Below are 22,060 nucleotides of genomic sequence, written 5' to 3'. Positions count from 1 at the left end.
ACATCTCTTTGGGATCTCAGGTGAATGTAACTGCAATAGGACTCCTCACAAAATACTTGCCAGAATCCCATACCAGTTGCCCTTCTGAAACTTTGCCTACTTTGGGTGGTACTCCTTGAATACTCAATGTCACAGTAAAATCTTGCTTTTCACCTTCATTATTGAATGTAAGGGTAATAGGGTCAACATCCACATCCACTCCCTCTGGATTATCAACCTTCACCGTGTAAACTGAGTTAGCATCACCAACATTCGTCACCATTCGATTCACAGTCTTCGATACCAATTTAGCCCCGAGATACACCGAAATCGAAGGATAGTTCAATTGCTCAGGCTCAATAGCTTGAACTTGAGAACACACAATCGGGCCACCAGCAATTGTTGATACCTCAGAATCCGTAAGTTTCATCCCACAAAGATATCGGATGTAATCGTGCGGGTCATTGTCATATATCAGACCCGGATCATTAGCTGCCACGGGATCCACATGGCCCGATCCCATCGTGAAAACTCCAGCATTTTCACCATCGTATTGATCTTTTATCGGATTACCATCTGGGTCTTTCGTGTAGGCTGTTGTCATGATTGCTGATTTAATTGCGGCAGGTGACCAATGTCGATGATTGTGCTTGAGAAGAGCTACGATCCCTGAAACATGAGGTGTGGCCATCGAAGTTCCACTTACCATGATGAACGTCTTATCCGTGCCTGTATGACTCGGCCCAACTTCAGTTGGCCAAGCTGCGAGAATGTTCGAACCGGGTGCAATAACGTCTGGCTTTATTATGTTACCGTTAAAGGGGTTAGGCCCTCGATTCGAAAAGGAGGACACTACAGGTGCGGGGCGACCTCCAAATTGCGTTCCGTCGAACTTCATCGCTGCAGTAGGATTTGATTCCTGTTTGAAATACGTCATAATTTCTTTTGAGTCGTTGTAGGTAACACGAGAAGCTGGATGGAGAAAAGCATCGGCGTCCGTTCGATTCCCCATCCCCGCCTGGCTCAGGACTATAATGGCGATGCCACCGGCCTTTTTAACCTCATCGCTGGCTTCCACATTCTTTTTATAATCCGTATTGGCTCCACACAGCACAATCTTACCTGTGATGTCGATCAATTTTAGAGCGTTGCCATGGCATTTCCTCGAATCCTCAGATTTCAGGACGCCGTATGGATAAATCAAAGGAAACTGAGTGGGAGGGAAGTTATCTGGCTGATAAGCCGATTCCCCATAGAATTCTCGGCCATCTCCGAGCTCTACTATCGATCTTACCCTTCTGTCCATGACGCTCGATCCGACCATTAGAATCCATGGAGCTCCGTCGACTTGGTTCGCTAGAGGCCCCGCGTTTCCCCCCTGCTTGAACAGGGACGATCCCCTTTGTAATGGCCGCAAACGATCCAACCGCTACCTTATCCTCATCAAGTTTATAAGGTTTGTCATAGCCTAAAGACATAGAGAGCATGTGTACCTGATCATGGATAGCTTGGTCTATACCTTTGAGAATATCTGCAGAAGTCCCGGGCGTGACTCTGTAGACTGCGAGATGAGCTCCTGGAGCTAACCCGGAAGCCGTGCCCTTTGCATGACCGACGGCATTGGCGTCATCAACGAAGCTCCCGGCAGCTGTGCTTGCCGTGTGGGTCCCATGCCCTCTGGTGTCCAACGGCGAAACTATTCGTCCTTGATGGAAACCGACAGCACTGATGATCTTCTTGTTGCATCCGCCTTGGCTCCAGTAGCATGTTCCTTTCCATATGGGTGGTTGGGGATGCGGAGACATCTGCTGATCGTCGAATGAAGGGTGGCTGTACTTGATTCCACTGTCCATCATACCGATTATTTGACCCGCACCGTAGTCTGAGCTAGGCCACAGTCCGGACCACCGGTTGAGGCCCAAGAACTTCGGGCTGTAGGTGGTTCGTAGCTTGCACTCGTGTTCAGGATGTGCACTTACTACTCCTTGTTTAGATTTCAGCGTTTGCAATTCGTCGGGGGTTAGCATTGCCGCGAAGCCAGTGATTGCGTGTCTATACGTGTAGATCATCCGAGGCTCACCGGAATCTAAGGTTGTGTTTGGCAAGAAAGACATGTACCAATTTCTCCGGTCTCTGAAGGTGAGGAATTTGGTGTGTTTGGGCTTTTGTACGTGGACGATGTAGGCTTGAGGATCTGTTGTGTTGCTTCCATGGATTTCAAAGAGAAAGGAAGAGAGTAAGAAGAACGAAAGAAAGGTTAGATGAGAGAAATAGATGGGTGTATAGATCTCCATTGAAGTGGATATAGACCAATGTGTAGCATAGATCAGGTTATATAGAATCCATGACAAGCTCAGGTATGATTTACTTATTGCATTGTGTAGCATGATACTTAGGGAGCAGGGATCCAATGTTCGTGAAAATTTTGCTTTAGGAGACGAGAGAAAAAAGCCTGGAAATAATGCGTGCGTACATGTACACAATAGGAGCAGCGTATGCTATGCTGGAAGCATCCTATGGGTGAATAAAGCACGAACAAAATGACTGTGGCTCTTTCTTCTCTTTTAGTTACGTTTATTGTTAATTAGAAACCAACTCAGTAATTAGAAGCCTCCCATAACTTTAAAAATATCAGAAATCCCCCCTTTAATCTAGGGTTTATCAAAAAGACCCCTTACCTTTAAGATTTAATTAGAAAACCTTCCTAAAAAAGGTAAACCGCAATTTTCATTGGAAAAAAAACTACCCCCAATGCTAAAGGGGTCTTCTGATAACCCCTAAAATTAAGAGGGCTTTTATGATATTTACAAGTTACGGAAGGTTATGTAACAATCGTTTCTGATATCTAGCCTTGACTCTCACTTGTTAGTGATAGGGAAATGCTTGTACTTTTGCTGATCAAAGATTTTGATCAAGAGAGGATAAATGTATTGTTTTTGCATGTAATATTCTGTTGGGGATTCGAACAATCAATCGAACCCGTACCTTTTCAGATCTTGTGTTTGAAAGTAGGCAAGCAAGAAATCACCACAAATAAAAAATAAAACTTACAGGAAAAATAAATAAGAAAGAACACACCAGATTTAACACCAGATTTAACGAGGTTTGACAACGTGCCTACGTCCTCGAGAGCCAACACCACACAATCTTTTGATTAATTGAAGAAGGATTATAAGCTCACAAATTAGAGTTTAATCTCTATGAGATCTCTCTGAAGAATCCTCTCAAAACTCTCTATTTTCTATTGCATACATTATTCTAAAATCGCTTAGGTATATATAGAGTCCTGGTTCAAAACAGAAACCCAAAAACTTTAGGAAACTGCCAGAACCCATCGCGGTCGACCGGGCTTTGTGTGGCGGTCGACCGGCCAGAGCGTCGATTCTTTACCCTGCAACGTGCACGTTCACGATCGACCGGACTAGCTTCCGCGGTCGACTGACCGGAGAGCATGTTTCTTCTCAGTTTCTGGCAAGCATCACGGTCGACCGGACCAGGCGTGGCGGTCAACCGACCCGAGATTTGACTGTTCCCTTTGTCTTTTTGATTCTAGCTTTGGATCTACACACTTAGACTAACAATCTCCCACTTGGAGACCAAAGCAATATCAACGAGCTCTCCCAAACTCTCTCCTTTTTCGCAAGCATCTTCTCCTACCCGTAAAACATCCATTCTTCAATCATCATCTTCTCAGCGATCCTGCCGATCCTCCTGGTGTGGCTCCGCCTTCATCTCCTACGCGTGAAGGCCAACTGAAGTTGCGCACAACTCCAGTTTCTTGATGATCATTACTTTTGTCAACATATCTGCAGGATTTTGACTTTCTAAAATCTTCTCCAGATGTAACTTCTCGTCATCAATCAACGAGCGTATGAAATGATATCGTACATCGATGTGTTTCGTTCTGGCATGATATACTGGATTCTTTGCAAGATGTATAACGCTCTGGCTATCAAAATAAAGAACTCCTTTCCCCTACTTCAGATCCAACTCTTCCAGGCACCCGGTTAACCAAATCATCTCATTGCTGGCTTCAGTCACTGTGACATACTCCGCCTCAGTTGTGAAAAATGTTACAATCTTCTACAAATGTGATACCTAACTCATTGCTATCGACGCTAAAGTATAAACATACCCCATGGTTCTTCGCATCGTATCACGATCACCGGTGAAGTCCGCATCCACGTATCCCTGTAGTACCAACTCCCTCCTGAAACATAATGGTTTGTCCGTAGTCACTCTCAAGTATTGTAATATCCACTTCACGGCCTCCTAATGCTGCTTCCCTGGATTGCATGCAAACCTGCTCATAACTCCCACTGCATGGGCGATATCCGGTCTCGTGCAAACCATCGCATACATGAGACTCCAAATGGCCTATGAATATAGCACGCTGCTCATATGCTCCCTTTCTACATCTGTCTTAGGTGATTTCTCCTCAGATAACTTGAATTGCCTTCCAAAGGGCGTGCTAACAACCTTAGCATTCTGCATGTTGAATCTATAAAGTACTTTCTCGATGTATTCAGCTTGACTCAACATCAATATTCCTTCAGCTTCATCTTTACTGATTCGCATCCCAAGAATCTGCTTCGTTGCACCCAGATCCTTCATAGCAAATTCTCTTGCCAATTGCTTTTTCAATCTGTTTATCTCTTCTAAACATGGTCCTGCAACTAGCATGTCATCAACATACAATAACAATACGATAAAGCTGGACTCGAACCTCTTGAAGTAGCAACAGTGATCTGAATTGCATCTTCCATAGCCATTGCTCTGCATGAAGTTGTCGAACTTTTTATACCACTGTCTCGGAGCATGTTTCAATCCGTACAAGCTCTTCTTGAGCTTACACAACATCTCTTTCTTTCCTTCTTCAATGAAGCCAACAAGTTGCTTTATGTAGATTTCTTCATCCAAGTCACCATGAAGAAAGACAGTCTTCATATCTAACTGCTCAAGGTAGAGATCTTCTACATCCATTAAGCTCAACACCATTCTGATGGTTGTGAGCTTCACAATGGGGAAAAATATCTCCGTATAGTCCACTCCTTCCTGCTGCTGGAACCCCTTCACGACTAATCTAGCATTGTATCTCTTGCTTCCATCACTCTCCTGCTTGACTCGGTAGACCCATTTGTTACGTAATGCTTTCTTCTGTGCAGGTAGCTGGGCTAACTCTCATGTCTCATTAGTGTGTAGAGAATCCATCTCCTCCTGCATCACATGCTCCCACTATTAAGATTCACTCACTTGCATAGCTCCTCATAACACTCTGGTTCTCCACTATCTGTCAAAAGTAAATAATCAAGTGATGAGAGATATCTAGGATTCGGTTTGGGTATCCTGGATGACCTCCTAAGCTCCATGCTCTGGGTAATAATTTTTGCACTTGGAGCCTCCTCCGTTCTTCGGTCAGAATTGACTCTGTCACCCCTATCTGGAAGTTCCTCTAAATCTATGTACTTGGATCCACCTGCATCCGTAGTGCTGCTCCCACTATTTTAGCTATCCTTGGCATTATCCTTGTTCTTGTACATCACCTCCTCATTGAATATCACATCTCTGCTCTTGATGATTTTCCTATTCTTCTCATCATAAAGATGATACCAGAACTCATCATTGTCGTATCCAAAGAATGTGCACTTCTGTGACTTAGTTTCTAGTTTGTCCCTAACATGGTCACTGATATGAACATATGCCACGTAGCTAAATACCCGCAAGTGTGAGAGATTGACCTTCTTGCCACTCCAAACTTCCTCTGGAATCCCAAAATCCAATGGAACTGATGGCCTATGATTAATCAAATAAGCTGTCGTATGTACCGCGTCCATCCAAAATGTCTTAGACAGACCTGCATGTAATCGCATGCTCTTGGCACGCTCCGTCAATGTCCTGTTCATCCTCTCTGCTATGCCTTTACTGCGGTGTCCCTAGAGTAGTCCTCTCCAAACGAATCCCATTCAGAACACAGAACCTCTTGAACTCCTCCAGATCATATTCTCTACCGTTGTATGATCTCAGATACTTCACCTTCAGATCTGTCTCGTTCTTGACCATGGCCTTCCACTTCTTAAAGATCTCGAACACCTCTGACTTGTGCTTCATGAAGTATACCCATACATCTGTATGAACAAGCTCTAGCTTCTAAGCTTTAGATGGTCTTCCATTCTTCTGAAAGCTGACCCTCTTCTGCTTCCCGTAGATGTAGTCCTCACAAACACCAACTTTAACTGAATCGATGCCGGTTAACTTTTCCTACAAATGTAGAATCTTTATCCCTTTCTTGCGTATGTATCCCAGCCTATTGTGTCACACATCTGTACTCTCTTTGCCAGCCATAATTGCGAGGATGTCACTCGCATGTGAGGTGAGTAGAGAGTTCCTGTTTTGTTGCCGCGGGCAACAACCATAGTATCGTTGGAGATCCTCTACGAATCCTCGGTGAATGTCAAAACATAGCCTTCCGTTCTAAGCTGTCCTACCTAAACAAGATTCCTCTTCAGTTTCAGTACGCGTCTGACGTTCTTCAGATTCCACTTAGAGCCCTTCATCTGTATCTGAACATCGCCCTTTCCAACAATATTATAAGGCTCGTTGTACCCCAAATATACTTTTCCAAAGTTCACTGCTACATAGTTCTGGAGAAGATTCCTATTAGCAATGATGTAGAAAGAGGCTCCTGAGTTGATGACCCAAGAAACAGAATCGTTGTCCATAGCAAGGATCAATGCATCCTGCACGATATGAGCATTCTGCTCGTTCGTATTCTTCTTTGGCGTTTTATAGACTGAAGACATATGGCCTTCTTGGTCGCAATTCCAACACTTTCCTTTGATAGGCCTAACTTTCGAGTTCGACCTTTTCTTTATTGACTTCGACTGATTCATGTTCTGATTGCCCTTCTTCTGGCTTCTGCCTCTCTGCTCGAGATTTAGGGCTGAACCTGAACCTTCAGATTCGGATGATTTCCTTCTAACCTCCTCGGATAGAATCATGCTAACAACCTCTCTCAGCTTTAACTTTTCCTTCCCCGTCTAATTGCTAATTGCGGTCACACAACCTGCCTAACTATCCGACAACTATGATAGTAATAATAGGGCCTGCATTTCGTCATCGAATGTGATGTCTACGGATTTAAGTTAATCAATAATCATGTTGAACTCACTAAGGTGCATCGTGAAGGACTGTCCTTCTGTCATCTTAAGGTTGAAGAGCGTTTTGACGAGATGCACCTTATTTGCTGTAGACGGTTGCTCGTACATCTTCACGAGCGCTTCCATAAGCCCCACCCGTCGTCTTTTCCTTTAATATGTTGTGGGTGACTATCTTAGCGAGCGACAACCATATATACAAGTCATTTTAGTACAGATAGTCATTCATCTGTGACTTCCAGTAGGCGAAGTTTGAGTCAAACTTCTTGATCTTTGATTTGCTTTCTTCTGCCATGACTATAACCTGAATCTGGCCACAGTCCATTCGACCGGTTCAGACTTCAACCATAACCTGAATCTAGCCACAGTCCCTTTGCTTTCTTCTTTTCGATTATTATACCTTGACCATAACCTGAATCTGGCCACAGTCCATTCGACCGACTCAGACCTAAGAACTTCGGGCTGTACGTCGTTTGGAGTTCACATTCGTGTCCATGATACACACTTAGTACTCCTGGTCTAGATTTCATCACCTATAATTCCTCCGGCATCAGGTTCGCAGTGAAGCCACTGATAGCATGTCAATATGCGTAGACTATAGGCTCGCTGGAGTTTGAGGTTGTGTTCGGCAAGAAAGACATGTACAAATTTCTTTGGTCTCTGAAGGTGAGGAATTTGGTATGTTTGGGCATTTTTACATGGACGATGTAGGCTTGAGAATCTGTTGTGTTGCTCCCATGGATTTCAAAGAGAGAGAGGAAGAGAGTAAGAAGAACAACACAAAGGTTAGATGAGAGAAATTAACGGGTTTGTGAATCTTAATGATACATGTGTATCTTCTCCGCTTCGGGAACTTAGCGATCCTCATGGGAGCTTGAGGATAGATGATTCTCATGGTAGCTTGAGAATAAAAACATGATAGAAGCGTGTCGAAAATGGCGAAAATCAGGAAAAGACGACTCTAGCGAAATAGTTCTGGTCGGTCGACTGATGGCTTGGCATCAGTCGACTGATAAACGTGCACATTACAGGGTGCTGAAAGTCGCTCTGGATGGTCGACGGATGCTGGTTTATCAGTCGACCGATGAGGGCCTATCAGTCGACTGATAAACCATCATTAGACGACCGATAGCGGGTCGGGCCGATTCTGATTCCTAGCCGGTTTTGGGTTTTTAGGGTTTGTATAAATAGAAACCCTATTGATTTGGGATTCCCAGTTAGAAATCCGAGAGTTTTGAGAATAGAGAGGAGATTTGTAATTTATTGTTCTTTATAATCTAGAGAAGGTATTTTCCTTCGCCATATCGAACTGTTCTTCTGTCTTGCTGTTTTCTTCATGAATATATCTTTAATAATTCCGCGATCAAAGGTGCTCGCACGACGACTCGTATTAAGTTGGTATCACAGCCAATATATTACTTGCATCAAGATTATTTATCGCAACTAGAAGAGAAATAAGCAGGAATCAAGAAATCAAAGTCTATGAAATTGTATCTTTAGGAGAGAGAGGTAGAAGTTGGCCAATATATAAGGCATACATTAGTAATACGGATTTGATTAGGAGTCCTCCACCTACTTGGTTTGAATAGAAATTTGACAAATTTGTAAATCGAAACAAAGTGATCGTTTGGATTTATCTGAAGATTTATTTTATAATTTATATAGAGCAATGACCATTGCCATTTTTATGACATACTTCTTATGATATGATACCTGCAATATATACTCGTTTCAAGAATATTATGTACATGCACACCAAATTCCATGTGTTTATTTACCTATTTTTATTTTCAACAACTTTACGGTCCTTTGGGAACTCAGGTGAATGTAACTGCAATAGGACTCCTCACAAAATACTTGCCAGAAACCCATACTAGTTGCCCTTCTGAAACTTTGCCTGCTTTGGGTGGAACTCCCTGAATACTCAATGTCACAGTAAAATCTTGCTTTTCACCTTCATTAGTGAATGCAAGGGTAATAGGGTCAACATCCACATGCACTCCCTCTGGATTATCAACCTTCACCGTGTAAACCAAGCATCACCGACATTCGTCACTATTCGATTCACAGTCTTCGATACCGATTTAGCCCCGAGAGACACCGAAATTGAAGGATAGTTCAATTGCTTAGGCTTAATAGCTTGAACTTGAGAACACACAATCAGGCCACCTGCAATTGATGATACCTTAAAATCCGGAAGTTTCATCCCACAAAGGTATCGGATGTAATCGTGTGGGTCATTATCATATATCAGACCCGGATCATTAGCTGCCACCGGGTCCACATGACCCGATCCCATCGTGAAGGCTCCAGCATCTTTACCGTCATATTCATCTTTTATGGGATTACCATCTCGGTCTTTCGTGTAGGCTGTTGTCATGATGGCTGATTTAATCGCAGCGGGCGACCAATGTCGATGATTGTGCTTGAGGAGAGCCACGATCCCTGACACGTGAGGTGCAGCCATTGAAGTTCCACTTACCATGATAAACGTCTTATCCGTGCCTGTAGGATTCGGACTGACTTCAGTTGGCCAGGCTGCGAGAATGTCCGAACCGGGTGCAATAAAGTTTGGCTTTATTATGTTACTGTTAAAGGGGTTAGGGCCTCGATTCGAAAACGAGGACACTACAGGTGCGGGGCGATGTCCAAATTGCGTTCCGTTGAACTTTATCGCTGCGGTTGGATTTGATGCCTGGTCAACATACTTTATAATTTCCACTGTGTCGTTGTAGGTAACACGAGAAGATGGATGGAGAAAAGCATCCGCGTCCGTTCGATTCCCCATCATCGGGTGGCTCATGACTATAACGGCGACGCCACCGGCCTTTTTAACGAGATCGCCGGCTTCCACATTCTCCTTATAATCCCAGGTCGCTTCACACAGCACAATCTTGTCCTTGACGTCGATCAAATTTAGAGAGTCGCCCTGGCATTTCTTCGAATCCTCCGATTTCAGTATGCCGTATGGATAAATCAAAGGAAACTGAGTGGGAGGGAATTTATCTGGCTGATAAGCCGATTCCCCATAGAATTCTCGGCCGTCTCCGAGCTCTACTATCGATCTTACCCTTCTGTCCATGACGCTCGATCCGACCATTAGGATCCATGGAGCTCCGTCGACCATGTTCGGTAGAGGCCCTGTGTTTCACCCTGCCTCAACAGGGACGATCCCCTTTGTAACGGCCGCAAACGATCCAACCGCTACCGCGTCGCGATAAAGTTCCTGTTGAGTTATTTAGATACTAAGTAAATTAGTCAATGTTGTAAGGACCTAGTTGTAAGAATGCATTAATATAAAAGAGGGGTCTCTTAATGAGAGAAACTAACCCTAATCTTTCTACATGGTATCAGAGCCAAACCTAGTCGCCTCCCTTTTCTGAGCCAAATCCGACGATTCCTCCGCCGCCCAACTTCGTTCGTTCTCTCCGTCGCTCAATCCGTCGATCTCTCCTCCTAATTTGTCGGTCGATCTCACCGAGGCGGGTCAGACCTGTCGATCTCGTCACCGATGAAGGGAGAAAGGGGGACGCGGTGCTAGTGGTGCGACGGTTAGAGAGAAGCGACGGCTGTCGTCACTGATGAGGGGTGGCTAACCGTGGATGAGGAGGGATCGGTCTCCGTCATCAGTCGTGGCTGGGTGTTGACGATCGTGCTGATGAGGATGCTAGGGTGTTGACGATCGTGGCTGAGGATGTGGGGATCGGCTGGAATGAGAGGGTTGATTTCTAGGGTTTCATTTTTTTTTAGGGGTTGGATCGTTTGTGATTTGGATCGTTTGTGATTTGGGGATTTTAAGGAGAGAGAAGAGAAAGATGGGGTCTGTATTAATTTGAGCGATTTAGGAGAGTGATCTCCAGTATTAGGTGATTAAGTAGTGTGGTTTCGCTGTTGAGAAAAAAAGGAAAAAAAACAGAAAGAGAGAGGTTCTTGATTTGTAATAGTTTATTTAGGTTCCCTCGACAAGTCAGTCCTAGAACTGATGAGAGAAGAGCTGATATCTCACTTTGTTGAGATATCTTACTTCTTGGTTCTTGTTTCCTTGGTGAAACAGGAATTCTTGTTGATCTATCTATCTTGTTGTACTGTCGAAGTGCTGCTGGAATTTTTTCGTTGCGCACCACAAGAATAGAAGTTGGACCGATGACAAAGACTGAAAAAAATCCGATGGAGGAGATCATCAAGAAGTTGAACAACCTGAGGGTATTTCAGATCGAGAAGAAGATCGGCGCTATAGTCCAGGGAGAGAGGACTGTACAGGAGTACGCCACAGAGCTGGAGCGCTTGTGGCTCGATCACGATCACTTCTCGCCCCTTGCGAGCTGCAAGGACCCTGAGTGCAAGGAGCGCGAGGCCGCTTTGCAGAAGAGGACCATGTTATTTCTCTGAGGTTTGGCTCCAGCGTATGAGCAGAGGACGGCATTGCTACTAACCCAGACGAAGATCCCACCACTGGAGAAGGCAGTCTCGGCCATGATACAGGAGGAGAGTCTTATCAGGCTACGGTCTGGGATAGGTGGACTTACAGGAGAGAAGTCTGCACTGGTGGTATCCAACCCGGATAACACTGGATTCAGAGGGGAGACTAGGCAGTGCTTCAACTGCGAAGAGGTAGGGCATCTGAGACAGATGTGCCCTAAGCCACCTAGGAACTGGAGTGAACGTGGTCAGACTGGTGGCCGTGCAGGTCGAGGAGGCAGGGGGCGTGTAAGCCAAGGAGTTGCTCACCTAGCTGTGGCAGATGAGTCTCAGACTACTGCTGGGATGACTGGAGCTGAAATAACAGAGCTGAAGGAACTACGTCTGTTCAAGCTTCAGGCTGAGAGTTCGAAGGGCAAGGGACAAGTCACCCAGGATCTGGCTACCACTACATGCTTGGTAACTTTATTGGTTATGCTCATGCGAACAAAGGTACACAGGTTCAGGCACTTGCATCCACTAAAACTCATGTTGATTGGATCATAGACTCAGGTGCATCTAGGCATGTCACAGGAACATCTAGTGAGTTTGCATTATATTATCCGAGTAAGCATATGCATCCTGAGACAGTTCAGACTGCTGATGGGACATCCCAACCCATCAGGGGTACTGGCTCGGTCCATTGCACTTCATCTGTTATCTTGTCATCAGTATTGCATGTTCCTTCGTTTCCAGTTAACTTACTCTCAGTTAGCTCTCTCATTGATCAATTAAATTACACCGTGTTATTTGATCGAGATTTGTGTGTCTTTCAAGAGAAGGAAACGAGGAGGAGGATTGGGACTGGTATTAGACGTGATGGTCTTTGGTATTTGGACAGGGAGACAACAACGATTGCTGCTGCGGTTAGCGGAGGGCCAGAGGCAGAAGCGATGCTTCAACATTGCCGGTTAGGGCATTTATCTTTTGAGAGTTTAAATAGATTAGAACCTGAGTTAATGAAGAAAGTGGATAGAAAAGAGTTATTTTGTAATGCATGTGAACTTGGAAAACATACTCGTTCTACTTATAGAATGATTGGTCTTCGAAGTTGTGAACCATTTGCACTTGTCCATTCTGATGTTTGGGGACCATGTCCTACTACCTCTATCAGTGGTTTTAGATGGTTTGTTACTTTCATTGATTGTTATTCACGTATGACCTGAATATACATGATGAAGCAGAAATCAGAGGTTTACAAATATTTTCAAGATTTCTCGGCTTATGTGAAGACACAGTTTGGAGTGCAGGTGAAGATTCTTCGAACAGATAATGGGACTGAGTATGTCAATAAGGAGTTTACACCTTTCATCTCTAATCAGGGAATTGTTCATCAAACCACCTGCCCAGACACCCCTGCTCAGAATGGGGTGGCTGAGCGTAAGAACAGGCATCTACTGGAAGTGACACGCTCATTGATGTTGACAATGAATGTGCCTAAGTTTTTATGGAGTGAGGCTGTTATGACAGCGGCTTATTTGATCAACAGGATGCCATCAAGAGTATTAGAGATGAAGACACCATGTGAGATGTTTTTGGGCTCGAATGTTTTTGTTGTTCCACCAAGAATGTTTGGATGCACATGTTATGTGAGAGATCACAGGTTGATGGTGAGTAAACTGGATCCGCAAGCAGTTAAATATATCTTTGTTGGCTACTCATCAAGTCAAAAAGGATACAAGTGTTGGTGTCCCACTGAAAGAAGGCTGTTTGTCAGTATGGATGTGACTTTTCGGGAGTTTGAACCTTTTTATGGGGAGAAAACGGAGTTGAGTTCTCAACATGAGCCGCCTCCTGTGCCTATGCCAGTGCCCACAAATGTTGATGTCCCAAGTCCCTCCTCTCCAGTGACTTCTCCACCTGAGTCGATAGGTAACGAGTTCTTCCCTGATACTTCTAATACTCTCGTCTTGCCCCGCAGAACCCCCAGAGTTAATGCTGGAAAACCTCCAGCTAAGTTTGGTAATTGGGATACTGATATTGCGAATTACATTTCATATGCATCCATTCCACCTGCATATAAGTCATTCATTGCATCGTTGCATTCAGTGCCTGTACCTAACAACTGGCAGGTAGCTAAGCAAGATCCTAGGTGGTTGAATGCCATGCACGAGGAACTCCAGGCCTTGAAGAAGAATGACACATGGGAGTTGGTACCTTTGCCAGCTGGGAAGCGTGCTGTTGGATGTAAGTGGGTGTATACGGTTAAGCAAACTCCAGAGGGCAAGATCGACAGATACAAGGCCAGATTGATTGCTAAAGGCTACAACCAAACATACGACATTGACTATGACGAGACATTTGCTCCAGTAGCAAAGATGAGTACTGTTAGAGTGTTGGTGTCATGTGCTGCCAACTTTAATTGGCCACTACATCAGCTAGATGTCAAGAATGTCTTTTTACATGGAGATCTTCAAGAGGAGGTATATATGGAGATTCCACCAGGCTTCACTACTTCTCAAGTAGCTGGGAAGGTGTGCAAGTTGAAGAAGTCTTTGTATGGGTTAAAACAGTCTCCGAGGGCATGGTTTGATAGATTCAGGTTGACAGTTTGTAGTATGGGGTACAAGCAGTGCAATGGTGATCATACTGTGTTTTACAGGCACTCCAAAACTCGTATCACTATCCTGACGGTCTATGTTGATGATATTGTAATCACTGGAGATGACACTGAGGAAATCCTACTGTTGAAGAAGAAATTGGGAGAGGAATTCGAAGTTAAAGATCTGGGGCAGTTGAAGTACTTTCTCGGAATTAAAATTGCAAGGTCGCGAAAGGGTATAGTGCTTTCTCAGCGGAAGTATGCTCTGAATCTTCTCTCAGAGACAGGGATGTTGGGGTGCAGAGTTGCATCTACTCCTATTGAGCAGAATCATAAGATGAGTGCCGAGGGTGGGGACCTTGTGAGTAAAGAGCAATATCAAAGATTGGTTGGACGACTTATATATCTATGCCATACGAGACCTGATATTACTCATGCAGTGAGTGTGGTGAGTAGATATATGCATGATCCCAGAGAGCAGCATATGGAGGCAGTTCGCAGAATTCTTAGATATATTAAAGGAAGCCCAAGAAAGGGGTTATGGTTCAGGAGTTTTGGACATCTGAGAATTGAAGGCTATTGCGATGCTGATTGGGCGGGTTGTATGGATGATCGTAGATCCACTACAGGTTACTGTGTATTTGTTGGAGGCAATCTCGTATCTTGACGTAGCAAGAAGCAAGATGTGGTGGCTAGGTCTACAGCTGAGGCCGAGTACAGAGCTATGACAGTTAGTCTGTGCGAGTTGATGTGGGTAAAAAACATATTATCTGAGTTGCGCTTGTTTAGAAGAGACTCCTTACAACTTTGGTGTGACAACAAATCGGCGATTAATATTGCAAACAATCCAGTTCAGCATGATCGCACCAAACATGTGGAGATTGATCGGTTCTTTATCAAGGAACAACTGAATAGAGGAGTTCTGACTTTGAGCTATGTGAAATCAGAAGAGCAGTTAGCTGATTGTTTAACAAAAGGATTAGGTTCTAGAGAGTATGATATCTTTTGTAACAAGATGGGGATGATTGATATCTATCGCCCATCTTGAGGGGGAGTGTTGAGTTATTTAGATACTAAGTGAATTAGTCAATGTTGTAAGGACCTAGTTGTAAGAATGCATTAATATAAAAGAGGGGTCTCTCAATGAGAGAAACTAACCCTAATCTTTCTACAGTTCCCTAGGCTTGTTATAACCCATAGACATAGAGAGCACGTGTACCTGATCATGGATAGCTTGGTCTATACCTTTAAGCAAATATGTAGAAGTCCCAGGCAAGAATACAAAGTTTATGAAATTGTAGCTTTAGGAGAGAAGAGGTAGAAGTTGGCCAATATATAAGGTGTACATTAGTAATATAGATTTGATTAGGAGTCCTCTACCTACTTGGTCTGAATAGAAATTTGACAAATTTGTTTATCGAAACAAAGTGATCGTTTGGATTTATCTGAAGATTTATATTATAATTTATATAGAGCAATGGACATTGCCATTTTTATGACATACTTCTTCTGATATGAGACCTGCAATCCTCAATTCAAGAATATTATGTGCATGCACACCAAATTCCATGTGTTTATTTATCTATTTTTATTTTCAACAACTTTACGGCTCCTTGGGATCTCAGGTGAATGTAACTGCAATAGGACTCCTCACAAAATACTTGCCAGAATCCCATACCAATTGCCCTTCTGAAACTTTGCCTGCTTTGGGTGGAACTCCTTGAATACTCAATGTCACAGTAAAATCTTGCTTTTCACCTTCATTAGTGAATGTAAGGATAATAGGGGAAACATCCACATCCACTCCCTCTGGATTATCAACCTTCACAGTGTAAACCGAGTTAGCATCACCAACATTCGTCACCATTCGATTCACAGTCTTCGTTACCGATTTAGCCCCGAGAGACAGCGAAATTGAAGGATAGTTCAATTGCTCAGGCTCAATAGCTTGAACTTGAGAACACACAATCGGGCCACCAGCAATTGTTGATACCTCAGAATCTGTAAGTTTGATCCCACAAAGGTATCGGATGTAATCGTGCGGGTCATTATCATATATCAGACCCGGATCATTAGCTGCCATCGGGTCCACATGACCCGATCCCATAGTGAAGGCTCCGGCATCTTTACCGTCATATTCATCTTTTATGGGGTTACCGTCTCGGTCTTTCGTGTAGGCTGTTGTCATGATGGCTGATTTAATCGCAGCGGGCGACCAATGTCGATGATTGTGCTTGAGGAGAGCCACGATCCCTGACACGTGAGGTGCAGCCATTGAAGTTCCACTTACCATGATGAACGTCTTATCCGTGCCTTTAGGATCCGGCCCGACTTCAGTTGGCCAAGCTGCGAGAATGTTCGAACCGGGTGCAATAACGTCTGGCTTTATTATGTTACCGTTAAAGGGGTTAGGGCCTCGATTCGAAAATGAGGACACTACAGGTGCGGGGCGGTGTCCAAATTGCGTTCCGTCGAACTTTATCGCTGCGGTCGGATTTGATGCCTGATTGAGATAGTTTATAATTTCCATTGCGTCGTTGAAGGTAACACGAGAAGCTGGATGGAGAAAAGCATCCGCGTCCGTTCGATTCCCCATCCACGGCTGGCTCATGACTATAACGGCGACGCCACCGGCCTTTTTAACGAGATCGCTGGCTTCCACATTTTCCTTATAATCCCCACTGGCTCCACACATCACAATCTTACCTTTGACGTTGATCAATTTTAGAGAGTTGCCCTGGCATTTCTTTGAATCCTCTGATTTTAGGACGCCATATGGATAAATCAAAGGAAACTGAGTGGGAGGGAAGTTATCTGGCTGATAAGCCGATTCCCCATAGAATTCTCGGCCATCTCCGAGCTCTACTATCGATCTTACCCTTCTGTCCATGACGCTCGATCCGACCATTAGAATCCATGGAGCTCCGTCGACCTGGCTCGCTAGAGGCCCCGCGTTTCCCCCTGCCTGAACAGGGACGATCCCCTTTGTAATGGCCGCGAACGATCCGACCGCTATCTTGTCCTCATCAAGTTTATAAGGTTTGTCAAATCCTATAGACATAGAGAGCACATGTACCTGATCATGGATAGCTTGGTCTATACCTTTGAGAATATCTGTAGAACCCCCGGGCGTGACTTTGTAGACCGCGAGATGAGCTCCGGGCGCTAACCCGGAAGCCGTGCCCTTTGCAGAACCGACGACATTGGCGTCATCAACGTAGCTCCCGGCAGCTGTGCTCGCCGTGTGGGTCCCGTGCCCATTGGTGTCCAACGGCGAAACTAGCCGTCCTAGATGGAAACCGACAGCACTGATGATCTTCTTGTTGCATCCGCCTTGGCTCCAGTAGCATTTTCCTTTCCATACGAGGTGGAGACATCTGCTGGCTGTCGAATGAAGGGTGGTTGTACTTGATTCCACTGTCCATCATACCGATTATTTGACCTGCACCGTAGTCTGAGTCAGGCCACAGCCCGGACCACCGGCTGAGGCCCAAGAACTTCGGGCTGTAGGTGGTTCGTAGCTTGCACTCGTGTTCAGGATGTGCACTTACTACTCCTTGTTTAGATTTCAGCGTTTGCAATTCGTCGGGGGTTAGCATTGCCGCGAAGCCAGTGATTGCGTGTCTATACGTGTAGATCATCCGAGGCTCACCGGAATCTAAGGTTGTGTTTGGCAAGAAAGACATGTACCAATTTCTCCGGTCTCTGAAGGTGAGGAATTTGGTGTGTTTGGGCTTTTGTACGTGGACGATGTAGGCTTGAGGATCTGTTGTGTTGCTTCCATGGATTTCAAAGAGAAAGGAAGAGAGTAAGAAGAACGAAAGAAAGGTTAGATGAGAGAAATAGATGGGTGTATGGATCTCCATTGAAGTGGATATAGACCAATGTGTAGCATAGATCAGGTTATATAGAATCCATGACAAGCTCAGGCTCATAGTTGCATCCAAGATTTACTTATTGCATTGTGTAGTATGATACGTAGGGAGCAGGGATCCAATGCTCCATGATAATTTTGCTTTAGGAGAAAAGAGGAAAAAAGCTGGAAATAGTGTGTGCGTACGTGTGCACGATAGGAGCAGTGTATGCTATGCTGGAAGAAGCATCCTATGGGTGAATAAAGCACGAAGAAAATGACTGTAGCTGTCTTCTCTTTTAGTTACGTTTATCGTTCATTAGAAACCAACTCAGTAATTGGAAGCCTCCCATAACTTTTAAAAATATCAGAAATCCCCCCTTTACTCTAGGGTTTATCAAAAAGACCCCTTACCTTTAAGATTTAATTAGAAAACCCACCTAAAAACGTGAACCGCAATTTTCATTGAAAAAAAACAACCCCCCATGCTAAAGGGGGTCTTCTGATAACTGTTGGGAATTTAACGCCGAAATCCCTAATGCAACGGAAACGCAGATAGAGAACAATACACCAAGTTTTACGAGGTTCGGCAACTGCCTACGTCCTCGAGAGCCACACAGATAATTTCTTATTTAATCTAACAAGAAATTACAAATCAAGAGCAAATCTCTAAACTGAGATTCCTCAAACAAACACTGTAGCTACAGTGTTAATACCCACAATAAAATCCCCTCTTGACAAACACTGTAGCTACAGTGTTAATACCCACAATAAAATCCCCTCTTCTCTTTTCTCTCTCTTCTTAATCCCTTTCTTTATCTCCCCTCAAAACCCTATTTGAGAGCTGAAGATTAGAAATCGCTGCTGCGATTTAAGAGAGAACGCTGCTGCGTTAAGGGGGAGAACGCTTCTGCGTTAAGGGGTCCGCCGCCAGAGAAAAAACGAGGGGAGGAAGAGCAGCTAGGGCATCGGGTAGAGAGGGCTTTTTATAGCCGAAAATTGACAGGCTGGCGACAGCCTGTCGCCAGCGCACGAACGGACGCGAGGGTCGGAGGCCAGAAACGCGAGCGTGGGCGCTGAACGCGGAGGTCGGAGCTCTGAACGCGGGGGTCGGACTCGCCCAACGCCGAGGGTCGCGTTCGCGTTCGCCAATCGAGCTTAACTGCTCGAGTTCGCCTGCGTCTTCCTGGAGCTCGTCGGAGCTCCTCCGCCGTCGTAGGTTGGTATCCACCCCCAACCTAACAATCTCCCACTTGGAGACCAAACCGACGGCAACGAGCTATCTCATCAAGCTCCTCTCCTGTGTGGCTCCGCCCTCATCATCTATGCATGAAGGCCAATTGAAGTTGCACACAACTTCAGTTTCTGAAAGATCGCTGCCTTTGTCAACATATCCGCTGGATCTTTCTTCCTTGGATAATCTGTTGAAATCCTTTGACAACTCGTCGGGCTCTGTATCTTCTGGAACCATTCTGCTCCTTTTTCACTCGATACACCCACTTGTTATGACGTGCCTTCTTCCCCATGAGAAACTCAGCTAGTCCCCATGACTGGTTGGAGATCAGAGATTTCTTCTCTTCTTTCGCAGCAAACTCCCACTTGCTCGCATCTCCACTCTGACAAGCTTCATCAAAGCTTTCAGACTCTCCTCCATTTGTCAGCAACATATAATTCATGTATCTGCTGTTAGGCACAGGAGGACGAGTAGTTCTCCTTAATACCGGAGCTGGTGCGTCGGGCTTCTGCGCACCATTCTGTCCAACAGTCTCTTCTGGCTGAGGACCTTCTGCATTGGGTTCTTCCGAGAGGTTATCTGGGACATCATCTGCATCTACAAATGTTGACTCGCTCTCTGAGTCACCGTCATCTGTCTTGTGCATGTCCTTGTACATCACCTTCTCGTTGAATGTCACATCTCTGCACCTGATCACCTTCTTGTTTTCGTTGTCCCAAATGCGGTAGCCGAACTCGTCTTCACCATACCCGATGAATGTGCATTTCTTAGACTTGGGATCAGGCTCATTCCTGCCTTGATCACTTATATGCACATTAGCTACACAACCGAAAACTTTGAGATGTGAGAGGGTTACCTCCTTTCCGCACCATACCTCTTCTGGTATTCTGTGCTCCAATGGAACCGATGGACCTCGGTTGATCAAGTAAGCTGCTGTGTTGACTGCTTCTGCCCAGAACTGCTTCGGTAGACCTGACTGCATCCGAATGCTTCTGGCTCTCTCTGTCAACGTTCTATTCATGCGCTCAGCCACACCATTGTGCTGAGGCGTGCCGGGCACGGTCCTCTCCATTCTGATACCGTGCTCATAGCAGAACTTCTTGAATCTGGTGTCTTCATACTCACCACCATTGTCTGTTCTGAGTTTCTTTACCCTCAAACCGGTCTCATTCTCGACCATGGCTTTCCATCTTCTGAAAGCCTCAAACACTTCTGACTTTTTCTTCAGAAAGTAGACCCATACTTTCCGAGAGTGATCATCAATAAAAGTCACGAAGTAGTGTTTCCCACCAATCGACGCGGTGGTTGTTGGTCCCCAAACATCCGAGTGAACAAGCTCTAGCTTCTGCTTCCTGGGGGGTCTGCTACTTGCCTGAAAGCTAACTCTCTTCTGCTTTCCAAGTATGCATTCTTCACACACATCAATCTCTACTGATTGTAAACCTGGGAGTTTTCTCTTTGTGTGCATAACCTTCATCCCCTTTTCACTCATATGACCGAGTCTCTGGTGCCACAGCTTTGAAGTCTCATTGCCTGCCGCAACTGAGATCGAACAACGTGCACCTGCTGTCATATACAGGGTACCAGTCTTCCTACCTCTGGCAATCGTCATTGCGCCCTTCGAAATCCTCCAGTCATCGCCATGCGTGTAGCCTTCACTAGCCAGCTGGCTTACTGAGATTAAGTTCCTCTTCAGGTCGGGAATATACCTGACATCCTTCAGCTCCCATACTGACCCATTCAGCTTAATCTTCACTACACCTTTGCCAATAATGGCACATGCTTGATCGTCACCAAGATATACATTTCCAAGGTTTCCGGGGATATACTTCTCGAGGAATTCTTTCTGAGAAGTAGCATGGAATGATGCTCCCGAGTCCAACACCCAAGACTCCTCCTTGCTCTCCAAAGAGCATATCAGCGCATCATCTCCTCCTGAGGTGGAGGCAACGTTCACATCTGCATTTGCCTCCCACTCCTCCCGTGCACTCCTGCACTGATTCTTGTAGAGTTGTTGCTTGGATTCCTTGACTTAAACATCTTGTCCTTTGATCTACCTCTATAGTTTGATTTGTCTCGTCCATTCTCTCTGGTTGAATTTCTACCTCTTGACTTTGTATGCAATACTGAAGAGGTTGTAGCTTCACCCGACTCTCTCCGTCGGATCTCCTCACTGAGAACCAGATCACGAACGTCGTCAAACTTCAACTTATTGCTTCCCGATGAGCTACTCACAGCTGTGACCGTAGCGTTCCAACTCTCTGGTAGGGAAGACAAAAGGATCAACGCTCGAACTTCCTCATCAAACTCAATATCAACTGAACTCAATTGGGTCGTGACTGTATTGAGTTCATTGAGATGATGTGCTACCGATGCACCTTCCGCCATTCGCAGATTGAACAACCGCCTCATCAAATGGACTTTATTTGAGGCTGATGGCTTCTCATACATATTTGAGAGTGCTGCCATAAGACCCGCCGTGGTCTTCTCCTTCGCTATGTTGAACGCAACATTGTGAGTTAATGTCAATCTGATAACTCCGAGGGCTTTTCTGTCCAGAAGATTCCAATCTTCTTCCTTCATACCCTCCGGTTTCTTCCCCGATAGAGGTTGATACAGATTTTTCTGATACAGATAATCCTCTATCTGCATTTTTCAGAATCCAAAATCTGATCCATCAAACTTCTCTATTCTCACATTTCCTTCATCTGCGGCCATGGCTCCCACTTGAATCTGACTTCCTCTAGATCGTTTCACGCTCTGATACCAGTTGTTGGGAATTTAACGCCGAAATCCCTAATGCAACGGAAACGCAGATAGAGAATAATACACCAAGTTTT

General features: G+C 44.9%; 3 protein-coding genes across 3 annotated transcripts; all 3 read right to left on the bottom strand.

Moving 5' to 3' along the window:
* Positions 17 to 1,832, bottom strand: LOC109826392 (subtilisin-like protease SBT1.5). The gene is made up of 2 exons (XM_020393425.1): positions 1,473 to 1,832; positions 17 to 1,357 (listed from the first exon to the last, which is right to left on the bottom strand). The coding sequence occupies exons 1-2, from the start codon at positions 1,830 to 1,832 to the stop codon at positions 17 to 19; spliced, it is 1,701 nt and encodes a 566-aa protein (XP_020249014.1).
* On the bottom strand, positions 8,951 to 10,260 carry LOC109826391 (subtilisin-like protease SBT1.7). The gene is made up of 2 exons (XM_020393424.1): positions 9,214 to 10,260; positions 8,951 to 9,151 (listed from the first exon to the last, which is right to left on the bottom strand). The coding sequence occupies exons 1-2, from the start codon at positions 10,258 to 10,260 to the stop codon at positions 8,951 to 8,953; spliced, it is 1,248 nt and encodes a 415-aa protein (XP_020249013.1).
* LOC109826390 (subtilisin-like protease SBT1.7) lies at positions 15,755 to 17,732 on the bottom strand. Its single transcript, XM_020393423.1, has 2 exons — positions 17,564 to 17,732; positions 15,755 to 17,517 (listed from the first exon to the last, which is right to left on the bottom strand). Exons 1-2 carry the CDS (start codon positions 17,730 to 17,732, stop codon positions 15,755 to 15,757), a joined length of 1,932 nt encoding a protein of 643 aa, XP_020249012.1.

The sequence above is a fragment of the Asparagus officinalis genome, chromosome 10 (genome assembly GCF_001876935.1).
Source record: "Asparagus officinalis chromosome 10, Aspof.V1, whole genome shotgun sequence".
NCBI classification, from domain to species: Eukaryota; Viridiplantae; Streptophyta; class Magnoliopsida; order Asparagales; family Asparagaceae; genus Asparagus; species Asparagus officinalis.
The sequence above is the reverse complement of the archived record's forward strand: the minus strand, read 5'-3'. Positions and strand labels throughout refer to the sequence as shown.